The sequence below is a fragment of the Tachypleus tridentatus genome, chromosome 4, assembly GCF_004210375.1.
Source record: "Tachypleus tridentatus isolate NWPU-2018 chromosome 4, ASM421037v1, whole genome shotgun sequence".
Lineage (NCBI taxonomy): Eukaryota > Metazoa > Arthropoda > Merostomata > Xiphosura > Limulidae > Tachypleus > Tachypleus tridentatus.
The window spans coordinates 29,360,747-29,378,686 of NC_134828.1; the positions used below are offsets into that span (position 1 = coordinate 29,360,747).

The 17,940-nt window shown below is 33.5% G+C and overlaps 1 protein-coding gene across 1 annotated transcript in view; it reads left to right on the forward strand.

Moving 5' to 3' along the window:
• The window catches only part of LOC143248093 (uncharacterized), a 70,639-nt gene that overhangs the window by 15,618 nt on the left and 37,081 nt on the right, over nucleotides 1–17,940 (forward strand). The window contains exons 5-8 of the mRNA XM_076496529.1: nucleotides 4,408–4,464; nucleotides 8,203–8,308; nucleotides 13,879–14,015; nucleotides 17,140–17,400. Of these exons, the coding sequence (XP_076352644.1) occupies nucleotides 4,408–4,464; nucleotides 8,203–8,308; nucleotides 13,879–14,015; nucleotides 17,140–17,400 (561 nt within the window). The remainder of the gene's footprint in view (nucleotides 1–4,407; nucleotides 4,465–8,202; nucleotides 8,309–13,878; nucleotides 14,016–17,139; nucleotides 17,401–17,940) is intronic.

The window sequence follows — 17,940 nt, forward strand, 5'->3', positions numbered from 1 at the left end:
TGCGTGTAGGGTCAGGGTTTATTGGAAAAGAACAACACCTATGTAAACTTAAAAACTAGTTTACCCTAGTGATGATGTGATGATGATATATGATACACAGAAGGTAACTAGACAGAATTAGTTTAGTACTAGTACTATAATATTATACTTCACGAAAATGTCGCAACCAAGAACCCAACGATATAATGATCTTTAATAATAAAAGAGCCAATCTATGTGTGTGTATATGCGCGTGACCGCCATAGCTCCAAAAGAAAAAAAACCTAGAAAGCTGAAACTTTGTTTGCATACTAAGGGGAACCTAGTGATGCATCTGTGTATTATTTTTCACTTCAGCTCCCATAATTCTACTTAGTGAAGGTCTATAGAAAAACTACCATGTTTTATTGTAATTCTTACTTACTGAATGAAGAATATATGGAGGTTTTTTGTCAAATAGCCTTTTTCTCAACACAAACATTGAAAGAAAAATATAAATTTGAGAAAAGTTGAATTGAACGAAGTCTGGGAAACGGAAACAGACAACGAGAAAAAAATATAAACTAGGGAATATTGGAGACTTTGGAGAATGAAAATAATTCAACTAAAATACAATAGTTAAAAATTATTTGCATTTAAAGAGAGTTGAATTGAATCAAGTTCACGAAATGACGACAAACAAATCAGTTAAAGAATCGGTACTTTTAGGTAGCTATAAAAGTAATTAAGATGGAAATGCTTGGCTGGTTCACTGAGACCTCTATGAATCATGAGGGACCTTAGAATCCCACAGTATTTTATGCTAGTGTAAAATATATAAATAGCGATATAAAACAGCATACCGTAAAGGTTTTATTTGTTTGCATTTAAGTACAAAGCTACACAATTGCCTGTCTGTGCTTTGCCCATCACGGGTATTGAAACCCGGTGTTTAGCTTTGTATATCGTTTAACATACGTCTGTGCCTATGAAGAGCAGTTAAAAGATTTAATTGATGCTACATTATATATAAAAAAATCATTAATAAAACCAACAATATTAATATTATTTTGTAAAATGAAAGCATTTGTATTATCTGAAACCACTGAGATGGCACCGCTGAGAACCTCAGTTTTGTCAAAAGTATTTGTGTTCTACTGTAGCAAAAGAGATTTCATTGTCCCTTCAGTAATGTACGTTGCAAAACTCTGGCTCCCTCTCTGCTGTAGATTGGCCATCCTGATGTAGCATCTAAACCATGCAATATCCAAGCCATGTAATATCAAATCATATAACGTCAAACCATGCAAACCGTGTAGCGTTTAAACATGCAAACCATCCAAGTGTGTAAACCGGATAGCGTCCAAATATTTAACTATGTAGTGTCCATACAATGATCAAACCAAGTTGCGTCCAGACATCTAAATCATGTAAAGTCCAGACATGCAAACCGTGTAATATAAAAACATCTAAATTAGGTAATGTCCAAAATTCCAAACCTTGTAATGTTGAAACATCTAAAACATGTAGTGCCCAAATATCCAAGCCATGTAACGTAGAAACCACGTAGCGTCCAAACGCCCAAGCTATGTAACATTCAAAACATGTCACGTCCAAACATCCGAACCGTGTAGCGTCCAAATATTTAAACCATATAGTGTCCAAACATTTAAACCATGTAAAATCCAAACATCTAAGCCAAGTAACATCCACTCCATTTAGCGTAAAAAACATAAAAAACATATCCCATCCAAACATACTAACCATGTAGCGCCTGGACATCTAAGCCATGTAAGGTCTGAACATTCAAACCGTATAGTGTCTGAATATTTAAGCCATGCAAGGTCTGAACATTCAAACCGTATAGTGTCTGAATATCTAAGCCATGCAAGGTCTGAACATTCAAACCGTATAGTGTCTGAACATCTAAGCCATGTAAGGTCTGAACATTCAAACCGTATAGTGTCTGAACATCTAAGCCATGTAAGGTCTGAACATTCAAACCGTATAGTGTCTGAACATCTAAGCCATGTAAGGTCTGAACATTCAAACCGTATAGTGTCTGAATATCTAAGCCATGTAAGGTCTGAACATTCAAACCGTATAGTGTCTGAATATCTAAGCCATGTAAGGTCTGAACATTCAAACCGTATAGTGTCTGAATATCTAAGCCATGCAAGGTCTGAACATTCAAACCGTATAGTGTCTGAACATCTAAGCCATGTAAGGTCTGAACATTCAAACCGTATAGTGTCTGAACATCTAAGCCATGTAAGGTCTGAACATTCAAACCGTATAGTGTCTGAATATCTAAGCCATGTAAGGTCTGAACATTCAAACCGTATAGTGTCTGAATATCTAAAGCATGTAGCATTCAAACATTCAAACCGTATAGTGTCTGAATATCTAAAGCATGTAGCATTCAAACATCCAAAACATGTTATAACGAAATATCTAAAGCATCTAATGTCCAAACATCAAACAATCAAACCATGTAGCGCCTAGATATCTAAGCCATGTAAAATCTAACACATCCAAGCCGTATAGAGTCTAGATATTTAAGCCATGTAATGCCAAATATCCAAACCGTGTAGTGTCCAGACATGTAAACCGTGTCACGTTCATAGGATTTTACATCCAAACTGTGTAGTGGCGAAACATTTGAAGCACGTTGAAACATCAAATCATGTGGTACCCAAGCATCCAAAACGTGTAGTGTCGAAACCACCTAACATCCAAACATTTAAAACATAAATCATTCAAACATTCAAACTGTGTAACGTAAAAACTTTATAGCGTCCGATCATCCAATCCTCAAACACCAAAGCCATGTAATATCTATACCGTGCAATATGAGGTGCAACGTCTGAATGTTTGTAAAAGTGAAACACTTTGACAACGAAATTAAAAATAAAAGTTATTGTAAACTAAATTTTTCAGGCACAACGTCTGATTGTTTATAATACGAGGTTTGATCAAAAAGTTATGACTTCTTCTGTTACAAGTACCAATACAGAGGCAATGAGCTTCACAGAGGTGTGTACAAAGTACAAATAGCCATCTACCTCACGAGCAAGCCATCTCTCTAGACCTTATACCCGTGCTGCGAAAAACGTGTTCAAAGACAGACGTATCTCTTGCCCCTGTCGTGATAAAGATTGATAGAAAAGAAGAGCAACAGGTTTGCATCAAGTTCTTTGTAAAAAATGGTGAAGAAGGAACAGAAATTCTCGAAATGTTAAGAGCTCTCTTTGTGATGACTGCTTAAGTAAGGCTGTCGTTTATCAGTGCGTAAAACACTTCCAAGATGGCCGGTAATCGGTCGAAGATGACCCACGTTTTGGGCGACCGTCGACATATTCCACTGGTGAAACGGTCGCTCAAGTGAAAGACAGTTAACCAGGCCTTTTATAAAGAGTTCTGAATTCGCTTGAGGGAGAAAGTTAGAAGAACCCGCCGTGAGCTGTGGGAGGGGGGTCACTGGTTTTTTCACCATGACAACGCTCCTTCAAACACTGCTGTGCCTGTTAAGAAATTCTTGATAGAAAAAACATTTCTGTGACACCACACACCCCATATTTTCTCGATCTTGCCCTCAGTCATTTCTTTCTATTCTCAAAAATCAGAGTTAAGTTTAAAGAAAGAGATTTGATGACATTCCAACTATCCATAATAAAGAGATTTGATGACATTCCAACCATCTATAGTAATGTGAAAGCAGAAATTAGTTGAATAACAGTTGAAGTTAGTCAATTTAGTTATCACCATTAAATTCCATCTAGGAACATAGGGCCGCAATCGCTTGCGGATTCTTCAACAAGTATTTAAGTGAGCAGGTTGTTAGCCCACTGCACCGAGCCGTCCCTAATTTAGCAGTGTAAGACTAGAGGGAAGGCAGCTAGTCATCACCACCCACCGCCAACTCTTGGGCTACTCTTTTACCAACGAATAGTGGGATTGACCGTTACATTATAACGCCCCGCGACTAAAAGGACGAGAATGTTTGGCGCGACAGGGGATGCGAACCCGCGACCCTCAGATTACGAGCCGCACGCCATAACACGCTTGGCCGTGCCAGGCCCTAAAACGTTTTGACCACACCTCGTACATAAAATGTTTAATATAAAGTAAACAAAACGTTAATATAAACAAATTGTTTAGGACACAGCTTCTAAATGTTCATAATACATGAAATGTTTTATAACAAAAATAAATTGTAAATCAAATGTTTAAGGTTCAACGTCAGATAGGCTTAAAGTCTTCACAAACAACTCTGTAGAAATATGATATATGAAACTAAGTAAACGTTACATGGGATCATAGGTTATCAAATTTATGAGGACGATCTAAGCAAAGATCAGGTTGTGTGTTATGTATAAGGTAATAATTTCAGATTATTTCTTAATGCTTTAGTATGCTTCAAACACTGTTTCTTTTCTCACTTAACAGATGGCGTCAATCGGGTGGTGGTACTTTGCAACAAGATTTGTAGAATTCGCTGATACGGTAGGTAACAATATAATTAATATTCAAATTGGTAAATACTTATTGTAACAGAAGCGACTAACACGTGGCGTTTCTTGCCTGTTTAGTTTAGAACTACTTATTTGAATAACAAAATTTGCTTTCTTTGTGGAATTTGGTTTCACTTTCGGGAAAGACGTTATAATATTATTCGATGCTCAAAAAATAATACAAGAGAGAAGTTTTTCTTATTATTTTCACTTGAAGTCTGTTTTGTTGTTAAAATAATGCTATCATCTTAATGTCGCATTATGTTTCTAAAACCCCTGGAAAATAAAACTTTTCTCATTCAATATTTTACGTTTTCCTTTTATATTAACTGAAAACCTGATACGAATATGACAACCATAAAAAGTAATTTTGGTAAAGCATTAGTGAACAAAATTCACATTACAAAATTAATAATAATTATATAGTTATTTAAACATGGAAATCAGTTATTTTCAAATATTATTTATTATTTCAAACACATTATGCACATAGTTGTTTTATTGTTACGTATTAATGTGTTCATGTAATTTATGTATAATTCATTGAGCAAGAAGACATGACACTGATCTACAGAAATGTTCATGTAATTATGTATAATTTACTGAGCAAGAAGACATGACACTGATCTACGGGAATGTTCATGTAATTATGTATAATTTACTGAACAAGAAGTTATGACACTGATCTACAGAAATGTTCATGTAATTATGTATAATTTACTGAACAAGAAGTCATGACACTGATCTACAGAAATGTTCATGTAATTATGTATAATTTACTGCACAAGAAGACATGACACTGATCTACAGAAATGTTCATGTAATTATGTATAATTTACTGAACAAGAAGTCATGACACTGATCTACAGAAATGTTCATGTAATTATGTATAATTTACTGAACAAGAAGTCATGACACTGATCTACAGAAATGTTCATGTAGTTCTGTATAATTTACTGAACAAGAAGTCATGACACTGATCTACAGAAATGTTCATGTAATTATGTATAATTTACTGAACAAGAAGACATGACACTGATCTACAGAAATGTTCATGTAGTTCTGTATAATTTACTGAACAAGAAGACATGACACTGATCTACAGAAATGTTCATGTAGTTCTGTATAATTTACTGCACAAGAAGACATGACACTGATCTACAGAAATGTTCATGTAATTATGCATAATTTACTGAACAAGAAGTCATGACACTGATCTACAGAAATGTTCATGTAATTATGTATAATTTACTGAACAAGAAGTCATGACACTGATCTACAGAAATGTTCATGTAATTATGTATAATTTACTGAACAAGAAGTCATGACACTGATCTACAGAAATGTTCATGTAGTTCTGTATAATTTACTGAACAAGAAGTCATGACACTGATCTACAGAAATGTTCATGTAATTATGTATAATTTACTGAACAAGAAGTCATGACACTGATCTACAGAAATGTTCATGTAGTTCTGTATAATTTACTGAACAAGAAGACATGACACTGATCTACAGAAATGTTCATGTAATTATGTATAATTTACTGCACAAGAAGACATGGCACTAATCAACAGAAATGTTCATGTAGTTCTGTATAATTTACTGAACAAGAAGACATGACACTGATCTACAGAAATGTTCATGTAGTTCTGTATAATTTACTGCACAAGAAGACATGACACTGATCTACAGAAATGTTCATGTAATTATGCATAATTTACTGAACAAGAAGTCATGACACTGATCTACAGAAATGTTCATGTAATTATGTATAATTTACTGAACAAGAAGTCATGACACTGATCTACAGAAATGTTCATGTAGTTCTGTATAATTTACTGCACAAGAAGACATGACACTGATCTACAGAAATGTTCATGTAATTATGTATAATTTACTGAACAAGAAGTTATGACACTGATCTACAGAAATGTTCATGTAATTATGTATAATTTACTGAACAAGAAGTCATGACACTGATCTACAGAAATGTTCATGTAATTATGCATAATTTACTGAACAAGAAGTCATGACACTGATCTACAGAAATGTTCATGTAATTATGTATAATTTACTGAACAAGAAGACATGACACTGATCTACAGAAATGTTCATGTAATTATGTATAATTTACTGAGCAAGAAGACATGACACTGATCTACAGAAATGTTCATGTAATTATGTATAATTTACTGAACAAGAAGTCATGACACTGATCTACAGAAATGTTCATGTAATTATGTATAATTTACTGAACAAGAAGACATGACACTGATCTACAGAAATGTTCATGTAATTATGTATAATTTACTGAGCAAGAAGACATGACACTGATCTACAGAAATGTTCATGTAATTATGTATAATTTACTGAGCAAGAAGACATGACACTGATCTACAGAAATGTTCATGTAATTATGTATAATTTACTGAGCAAGAAGACATGACACTGATCTACAGAAATGTTCATGTAATTATGTATAATTTACTGAGCAAGAAGACATGACACTGATCTACAGAAATGTTCATGTAATTATGTATAATTTACTGAACAAGAAGACATGACACTGATCTACAGAAATGTTCATGTAATTATGTATAATTTACTGAACAAGAAGACATGACACTGATCTACAGAAATGTTCATGTAATTATGTATAATTTACTGAACAAGAAGACATGACACTGATCTACAGAAATGTTCATGTAATTATGTATAATTTACTGAACAAGAAGACATGACACTGATCTACAGAAATGTTCATGTAATTATGTATAATTTACTGAACAAGAAGTCATGACACTGATCTACGGGAATGTTCATGTAATTATGTATAATTTACTGAACAAGAAGTCATGACACTGATCTACGGGAATGTTCATGTAATTATGTATAATTTACTGCACAAGAAGACATGACACTGATCTACGGGAATGTTCATGTAATTATGTATAATTTACTGAGCAAGAAGACATGACACTGATCTACAGAAATGTTCATGTAATTATGTATAATTTACTGAACAAGAAGTCATGACACTGATCTACGGGAATGTTCATGTAATTATGTATAATTTACTGCACAAGAAGACATGACACTGATCTACAGGAATGTTCATGTAATTATGTATAATTTACTGAGCAAGAAGACATGACACTGATCTACAGAAATGTTCATGTAGTTCTGTATAATTTACTGAACAAGAAGACATGACACTGATCTACAGAAATGTTCATGTAGTTCTGTATAATTTACTGCACAAGAAGACATGACACTGATCTACAGAAATGTTCATGTAGTTCTGTATAATTTACTGAACAAGAAGACATGACACTGATCTACAGAAATGTTCATGTAATTATGTATAATTTACTGCACAAGAAGACATGACACTAATCAACAGAAATGTTCACATACTAATATATAACTTAGGGAAGCAAAAGACATGACGTTGTTCTACACTAAGTTTCCGTGTAGTGATATATATACTTAAGGAAGAAGACATGCCATTGTTCTACACGAATATTTTATATAGTTATATATATAACCTAGGGAAGAAGACATGCCATTGTTCTACATGAATATTTCATATAGTTATTCTTATAAACTCTAAAAAGTATGTTGATACAGTTATTTAATGCTCTGGACTGTTAATCATATAAATACTTCATAGGTTTGTATAGATATACAAAGTGAGCAGAAAGTGTGAATTTTGTTCTCTTGATAGGTCTTTTTCGTATTGAGAAAGAAATTCAATCAGATCTCTCCCTTGCACGTGATACACCACGGTCTTGTGCCAGTAAGTGTTTGGAGTGGGGTTAAATTTGCTGCTGGTAGGTGAAATTTCTATTTTGTACTCCACTGTGATATTTTTTATTTTGCACTCCTTTCTCACTTTTATTTTGTACTCCAATATTATAATCTATTTTTTACTCCATTGAGATATTTTTATTTTGTGCTTCCTTGTGATATTTTTGTTTTGTATTTACTTGTGGTATTTTTATTTTGTATTCCCTTGGGGCCCGGCGTGGCCAAGTGTGTTAAGGCGTTCGACTCGTAATTTGAGGGTCGCGCGTTCGAATCCCGATCGCACTAAACATGCTCGTCCTCCCAGCCGTGGGGGCGTTATAATACGATGGCCAATCCCACTATTCGTTGGTAAAAGAATAGCCCAAGAGTTGGCGGTGGATAGTGATGACTAGCTGCCTTGCCTCCTAGTCTTACACTGCTAAATTAGGGACGGCTAGCGCAGATAGTCCTCGAGTAGCTTTGCGCAAAATTAAACAAATGTATTTCCTTGTCACATTTTTATTTTACACTTCCTTGTGATATTTTTATTTTGTATTTCCTTGTAATATTTATATTTTGTATTTTCTTGTGATATTTTATTTTGCACTTTCTTGTGATATTTTAGTTTGTACTCTTGTAATATTTTTATTTTGTACTTCCTTGTGATATTTTTATTTTGTACTTCCTTTGTGATATTTTTATTATGTATTCCCTTGTGATATATTTTTTGCTCCTTTGTGACATTTTTTTGTACTCCCTTGCATGTGATAAATCACGATAGCAGTAAATGTTTGGAGTGGAATTTATTGCACAGTATTCTTTGTAATAACAAAGGCGTTGACTGGGAACTTTGTCTGCAAGTAGAATGGAAAAGTTTCCCGGTGACACAATTGTATGTCTGCGGACTTGTACCACTGAAAACCAGGTTACGATACCCGTGGTGGGCAGAGCACGAATAGACCATTGTGTAGCTTTATGTTTAACACCAAACAACAAGAATAATGGAAAAAAAAAAAACAATTGAATGTTCAGTGTGATATTTCTGTAATAATCAGAACGTTGTCTCGTATCTTAGGCAGCAAACAGAAAAATTACTACACGTTTAGTGTGAATTTTCTGTAATAATCAGAATAGTGTAATAGCTGGTAATATGGATAGCACCCAGAAACATGAATACACGTTTAGTGGCAATGTCTTATCGTAACCAGAACGTTTCCTTATGACTTAGCACCACACTCTAAACATTTCAAGATATTAATACTTCCTGTCCTTGAGAAATGCACGAATTGAGATCATTAAAACCCTAGAAGCAGAATTAGTCTTCTATAGAAACCACTGAATAGACAGTAAAGTGTTATCCAACGTGAAGATAAGACAGGAAACTATTTCATTCCCTCCAAAACTACTAATCAAGACACATTGCAGTACAGGTAGGAGTATGATAGGTCACATTTCACACATAGTAGTACCTTCTCGTGGACTAGAAAAATGTACAAAGATATTCGACTGTTAGAATTTTGACAGAAAAAACAATTACCCCTGGTGTAGAAATTATGATACTAGCATGAAGATAAACAAACCTGTTAAATACGCAATCATTCCTACAAGCAGCTCATTCACAGAGAAACGTCATACAATGACGTAGCTATAAAAACAGATTTCGTTCTTGAAGTACATTTGACAAGGGCCTTTTCTTTTAAGATGAAATTACTTAGCATTAATCATATTGGTATCACAGAAATATGGTGGGGTTTGTATAAAAATGACCATTAAAAAAGAATTTCTCCTAAAGATACATCAACTGTATTAATAAAGAAAACTTACTTCTATGAACTTTTATTTTTTTAGTTTAAACCATTTGATGAAACAGTTTGTTTTCTTTAATCGGAAATTGAATAAATATTTAACTTCGTTTTATATCTGGGAAATTTTTCTGGTTTTCATTACTTGGCCAGGCTGACATGTTGTGAACTTTCCCATTAATGTATAATAGTGATAACCGTTGAACCAGTAACAGCCAACGCGTTGTGAAGGTTCCCATTAACGTGCAACAATAATAACCGTTGAAACAGTAACAACAAACGTATTGTAACGGTGCCCTTTACTGTAGAACAATGATAAAGGTAGAACCAGTTAACAATCAATTTGTTGTAAAGGTTCTCATTAATGTAGCCTTTGATGTGCGGACTGGTTTCTTTGAATAATCAACTCTGTATCTCATCTGAAGTGAATGGAATATTCTCGGCTGAAGTTCGATGGTTAAGTCCTGCTAATTTTTAACTTTCAAAGGCTGTTCAGCTCTTTGCTTTTTCTTGTATTGTTTGGGCTCTGGGTCTCATCCTTGGGGTATTACCTTCTTGCTTAATTATTATTAATTGGTTTGTCACAGCCTCTATATAATATCCATGTTTTCCACTCTTATAGTGGCCATCCTTCAATGTCATCCTTTGTAATTGGTTTCCCTTCTTGCAGTATTTTGTGCGCAGTTCCTTGTATTATGTTATTTTATGTTGGTTTTGAAATACATCCTGTCCTGGGGTTCATTTCAGAGGTACATACCACTTGTCTGATTCGTTCTTCTTGCCTTCCATCAAAATTAGTTGACGTTTTCACACTATTTGATCTCATGATTGTATAACTTAAATTTGGTGTTTTGGTTAGTTTGTTTTTCATTTGCAACTCTAACTGATACAAGTTCCATTAACAACAGGATAACTTACTTTAAAAATGTACACATAAACTTCTTCAGTTTAATTCGCATCTCTTTGTCCACCAGAAAACCATCTTTTAATTCATCGTATGTCAACAATTCTGTCATTGCACGTGGAACATCTGGATAAAATAATTGGGAAAATTTTTCCTTATCTTCAGCACGTGTGGCTAATATCTAATGCATCATATCCTTTAATCTGGTTGTAAAGTTTGATTTATAAGCTTTCTTTTTTATGTGACTCTTCAAATCCATTTCATAAGTTAGCCACCAATACCTGATAGATGTTAAGCTCTCTTTTGGAAGATTAATTAATGCTTAAAAATTAATCTCCAGCCGGAGCAAATTCCTTACAGAGATTAAAATTGAAATTTAACCTTTTAATGAGTATAGCTGATTTAAAATAATTTTCTAACATTCTTAATTATAAAGGCTGACCAGTGGCACAGCTGTATGTCTGTGAACTTACAATGGTAGAAACCGTTTTGATATGCGTGATTGGCAGAGCACAGACAGGTCATTGTACAGCTTTTGTCCCTAACTTCAAACAATTTGACTTATAAAGATGAAATGCATTATTTAATAAGTTGTTATTTGAGTTACCCATTTTAAATAAGTAGCAAGATGAATAATTTGTATTTCACTTCTCTTGCCAATCACTTTGAAAGTTTTAAAACTGTTATGCCTTCAATGACACCCTTCCGTTAGATACCGTGTTTTTTGTTGTTGTTTTTTTTGGATTTTTTTTTAACTGGCCTACTATAACCCATAAATCGATAAAGTTCGGAATTAGGTGAAGCAGCCCATAAAGATAAAACAAAGGTAGATTAAATGAATCCTCCATTTTCCATAGCTGATTATGTTAGAATTCTCGAGAAGATGGCGTGAGAGGTACATCTGGGCTAATTCAGTTTCTAGGTGTTTTACCTTCGTGTTCACCTTTTTTTGTCTAATTTATCTCTGTAAATTTTTCAATGTTATTTTGTACATTTATTCGTTTTATACATTTTGTATCTTGTCCAACTTTTAACTAACGTGGTTTTACAGTTATTCTATAATTCTTATAAATAGTTCAAATACTCTTCTTTTTAACTTCTTGTATCCTTCCTCTTGCTCTTATTTTAATTTTCTGTCTTTTATGTCTACTTTTCTTCCACTTTTTCATCACTTTCAGTATATTTTCGATCTATTTTTGAGCTTGTGTTGCCGTCTTATAGTTGGGCTTTGTCTTATTTTTATCAAAATAATCCCACTCTTGACACCGTGAATAAAATGTTTATATAAGCTTTGCAGTTTCTTTTTGGATTATTTGATAGAAAAAAGAAAGCAAAGCTCAGTCAACTTAATTAATAACGAAATCATTTTATTTCTTCCACTATAAGTTCCACAACTTGTGCGACTTCTACATAACCAACAATACACTTAAATCTACAAACATAAATTTCAACATAACATCGACTTGAATGATATTTTTTTCGTACATACAATAATTATTGTATTTATAAATCTTTGTGGAAAACACAACACTCGATCTATACCTGTCTGACTTATTAATCAATAAATATTTTAATCTAGGCTTAATCTAATACGCGTTTTATATCATTGAACTAGTTTATTAAACTTTTAATAAGGTTCTAGTCAGTAAACTACGCACATCACATGACGTAAAAACTCTCTAGACAAGCATTAATAAAGATATATAAATTAAAACGTAACATACGAGGATATCATGTAGATAAGGCATTACCTGGAGAAAAAACAGAGAGTAACCTAAAATATCAAAAGATAAAGTATTATCTAGATAAAACAAGGTTAATTTAAAATACTCTACAGGAATGATATTACTTTGTTAAAACAAGAGATGACGAATAATATCATACAGGGAAGATATTACTTTGTTTAAAGAATAGCCAACGAATAATATCATACAGAGAAGATATTACTTTGTTAAGCAATAGCCAACGAATAATATCATACAGAGAAGATATTACTTTGTTTAAAGAATAGCCAACGAATAATATCATACAGAGAAGATATTACTTTGTTAAGCAATAGCCAACGAATTATATCATACAGAGAAGATATTACTTTGTTTAAGGAAGAGCCAACGAATAATATCATACAGAGAATATATTACTTTGTGAAAAGAAGGGACAATGAAGAATACTATACTGATATGGTATTATCTTGTTAAAACAAGGGACAATGGAGAATATCAGAGATAAAGTATTACCTAGATAATGTAAGTGAATGTCATGCAGAAAAAGTTGTTTTTAAACAAAACATGGAAAAATGTAGAAATCATACAGAGAAGTTATTACTTAGATACAAGGAAAAAACTTATATAAATTGTGTACCGTGGTGTTTGTCTCCCGTTTGAAAAGCTGCACACACACACAATCAAAGTTCAACATTCGCTGTTGGAATGACGATAGAACAGACATGAACATTGTTGATGCCAAATTTTATTTCTTAAGCAGGATATTCTACATCAAAATGTGCTGTAACTTAGAGAATAAAATTGTAGATTTACTGTATAATATTATCAAGCAGCTCTTAGCTCGAGGGAAATGCTCAATAATTATTTTATTTTTTGTGGTGGATGACGTAAATAGCTCAAATCTCTGAGTTCGAGTGAAACCAAGAGTGCAAAACAATAAATGTTTATGAAGTCAATGAAATATTTTGAATTAATAAATCAATTTAAACTTTTATCGTCGCTGGGGACGGATACTTTTTCTTGTATAGAATGAAATAAGCAAATACAAAAGTGTTATAAATTTTTATCAATGAAGCAAAACTCGTAATGGTTTATCGTTGTATTCCTTAGATATATATGACATAACTTGTATAACTACTTATAGTTTACTTGGCTAGAATTCTTATATTTTATTTCTTTATTAGGTGGTCACAACACCTTCTTTCCCTTCCTGAACACTTTTGTACATGTTCTGATGTATTTGTATTATGGCCTTGCCGCAATCGGACCGAGCACTCAAAAGTTTTTGTGGTGGAAAAAATACATGACTTTTGTACAAATGGTAAGTTGGAGTTGCTACAGTAGAATATATCACCCATACGTTCGTGTGATGGAACAATACATGGCCCTATTTTCATGTAAGTTAGCTGTGATGGCAAAAGTAAATGACTTTCATAAAGAAGGTAAGTTAATCTAATGGCTTAGCTGTTGTAGGCTGTATCACCAAAAGGTATTTTGATGAAAGGAGTACGTGACTAATCATCCATCTGGTAAGTTAACCAAAACCACGGGAAAAGATGATAGGTTTATTTCAAAGTAGCTGTAATGAAATTAAAGTGGAAAATGTTTTCGATAATTTATTCTTCAACCATGTGGAAATTAAAACTGAAATAATGATAAATTATAATAACTTTACTTTTACCACTCTAAATATTTAATATAACAGTTTCTCTAGTAATACGCCTATAGTTACAACCCATCTATCATGACTTGACTTTAAATTTAGAGTGGTCCTAGTTAGGTTCTAATTGAATCAATTGGTAAAAAAGCCATTTTGGGCAAAAGGACATCTGCAGGACTGTATATGGGGGGGAGGCTAGATTCTAATTATTTTGTAAGTCACGTTATGGAGGACCCTTTCCTACTCCTGATATCGCTCGGTGGACTTGATCTACTTGACCTCAAAGGGTCAAGTAGATACACGCATACTTGACCTATGCGTGTTATATGGAACTTGATTAAAACACTAATTTACTTGATCTTAAAGGATTTCCAAGACTTGTTCTATGAGATTTGATTAAAGCAATGAAGTGCTTGATCTAAAAGGATTTCCAAGACGTGTTCTATGGGATTTAATTCAGAACTTATTCAAAGTGCGCATGAAACTAGACAATATACTACATCAAGACAGAATTACACACTTATAGAAGTCTTTCTTCATTATATTTTACCAACCATCATGCTACAAATTGAACAAAAAACGTGACGTGGCTAACCAATGAATGAATATTTGCTGTAAAAGTCTTATAAATCGTATAGGTGTCGCAACCAGTTTTGCCGCCAATTTTGATTTCATTCCTTTACGTCACATGCTGAATCCCAGAGAGTTTGTTGGCGAGAGTGAAAGAAAGTAGACGTATTTTTGATCTTAGCAAATTTATAACGGAAAATTGAGTGTATAGTAAGTTTGTCGAGAACCTATCACTTCATATAATTCTATCTGGGCTACTTACCATTTGAAGTTACAAGCTATACCTGCCGAAATGCCGAAGAAGACCGGCAAGCCGAAAGATGCAACTGCGCCTTGTGTAGGCTGTGGAGAAAATCGCCACATTTCACAAAGCACCAAACAAAACCCCAAACCTAAATGCTGTAATTGTGGGGAAGAACACACGGCAAACTATAAAGGATGCCAGAAATACAAATCAATTAAGACACACTTATACGAACTTAGAAATCCAAATTCAAATAATGAAAATAATCTAACAGATATAATCATTAAAATAATTATGAAAAACATCGAAAAATACCTACCACAAATGTTAACATACATCATGAACTCTGTTAAACATGGATAAATTCACAGTATTACACATCAATGTCCAGATTGCTATTGCTTCCAACACCTTTCCCTGTTAAATTTGTACATCTGATAAAATCAAATTTAAATAATAATTAATAAAATAGTGATAAATTTAAACAGCCACCTGCGTAATAGACTTAAAAAAAGAAAAATATAAATGGACATTGCCCTGAAAAAGACCAGTCTAAAGTAGATATTACTCCATACTAACCAGTCAATTTCAACAATATAATAGATGGAGGAAGAGGTCTCGGTGTACCTGACCCTCCTGGGTATAAAAATTATATATACCCAAATACCAGAGACAGACAGACAGACAAGTTTTTTCGAACGATTAAATACCACACCCTAACTATAGACGCCATCAAAGTACGGGATGGAGGAAGAGGTCTAGTGCACCTGACCCTCCAGGGTATTCCACATAATTACCCAAATACCAACACAGAGAAAGGCTCGAACGAAAGCTGAATCCCTTACGATCAATTACAATTACACAAACTACAAAAAATACAAAATTCAATCTTAACTTCAGCCTATAAAGTACCACGTGGTACTTCATCCACATTCATACACAAGTGTGCAAACATAGAGACAATATCTCTAAGACTTGCATAATGCACTAAATTATTTTACTAAAAACTGACATACAAATGATTTATTGTGTGATCTACATACATGGTGAACATAAGCACCTCTCTCTTATGAACATAAGTACCTCTCTCTTTTGAATACATATTTAAGAAATAGAAATGAAGCTGGCCACTATGCACCAGACGCTTAAAACTAGTATAATATTTTTTTATTATTATTTTCTTTTTCCGATAAATATGTATGGGAAAAAAGGAAATATATATATATAAATAAAAGTAAAAAAATAAAATAAAAGAGGGAAAAATAAGTAAATAATAAAAAAAGGGCAGATCAAGATAATACATGGTCATTGCCCTGAAAAGGGCCGGAGTACTGTGGGATACTCTGGCCCCAAAGCACTACAACAACAACATAATAGTAGCCGACATAAAAGCTAGGGATGGAGGAAGAGGTCTTGTGCACTTGACCCTCCTGGGTATTTAAAAATTCAACATACCCAAATACCCACAAAGAAGTAGCTGAATCCATTTTTTGGTCCCATCACTTTTTCACACCTAAAGTGTTTTTAATCAGGTAATTGATAACATATCGATTTTGAGGATTGAAACAGTTTCAAAAATATTTGACTTTTCAGTGTGGAGTTATTTTTTGGACTACCCCTGAACGTTTTAAGTTTACAAAAACTGATTTGGAATTAAGTCAAACATTCACAGACTCTACTTATTTCTCTATCGTAGTGTTTCAGAAATTGTAAACAATTAGACTGGGTTGTCGTTGGGTCTTGAGCCTGTCGTTAGGTGGAGCAGTGAGATTACAAAGTGGTTCATTTGTTTGTTATAATATTAACGAAGCTCTGCCATTATAACCGAATACCTATTATTTGGTTAGGATATTAATCAAACACTACCATTATTACTTGATTGTGTTATTTTGTTACGATATTATTGGAAAACAGTTTATTTTGTATATAGTATTTTGTCTCTCACTTGTTTGTTTAATTTTACATTTGTAGTTACAGTTTGTTGTTGCCTTCTGTCATGGCCTCCAGCTCGGTTTCTCAGACTGTGATTTTCCCCGCGGTTTCCTCTTCATGATCACGTTTCATTCGCTTCTATTTCTCGTGCTTTTTTGTGACTTTTATCAGAAAGCTTATCGTAGACACGTGAAGGAAGAACGGGACAGAAGTCTCGTTCTACGTAAAACCAAACAATGCTTGTCTCTTCAAAACGGAAGATTTCTTGCTTTTCCGCTGTGGAACCGGAAACTCAAGTCGTAATATTAAAAACAGCGCGTCTGCTCTGAATTCAGTGTTGTGGCACAGTTTTTAATCTTTTTATTTTATTTTATTTTATCTTGTCTGTAGGTAATTCTAAGTGGTTTAAATTATATAAACTGTGGATTTCTTTATTTTTAGTTTTGATTTGAGCAGTAGTCCACACCAACTTCATGATAAGTTATTAAATTTTCGTTTAGTGCTTCTAGTTAGGTTAAAAACAATATTTTATTGTATTTTTGTAATTTGTGTATTGAACTAAATTTTTAGAAAAATAAAAGACTAGGTTAGTGTTCCAATATTTAATATGAAGAAATTAGTGCTTTACACAGTTCGCCAGACGTTTACAACTTCCGGTTTCTCCTGAACTACTGAAGTTATTACATTACAAAGTTAACAATGTGTTTACAACTTCCGGTTTCTCCTGAACTACTGAAGTTATTACATTACATAGTTAACAATGTGTTTACAGCTTCCGGTTTGTCGTACGCTTCTGAAGTCAGTACATTGCACAATTAACAATGTGTTTGCCACTTCCGG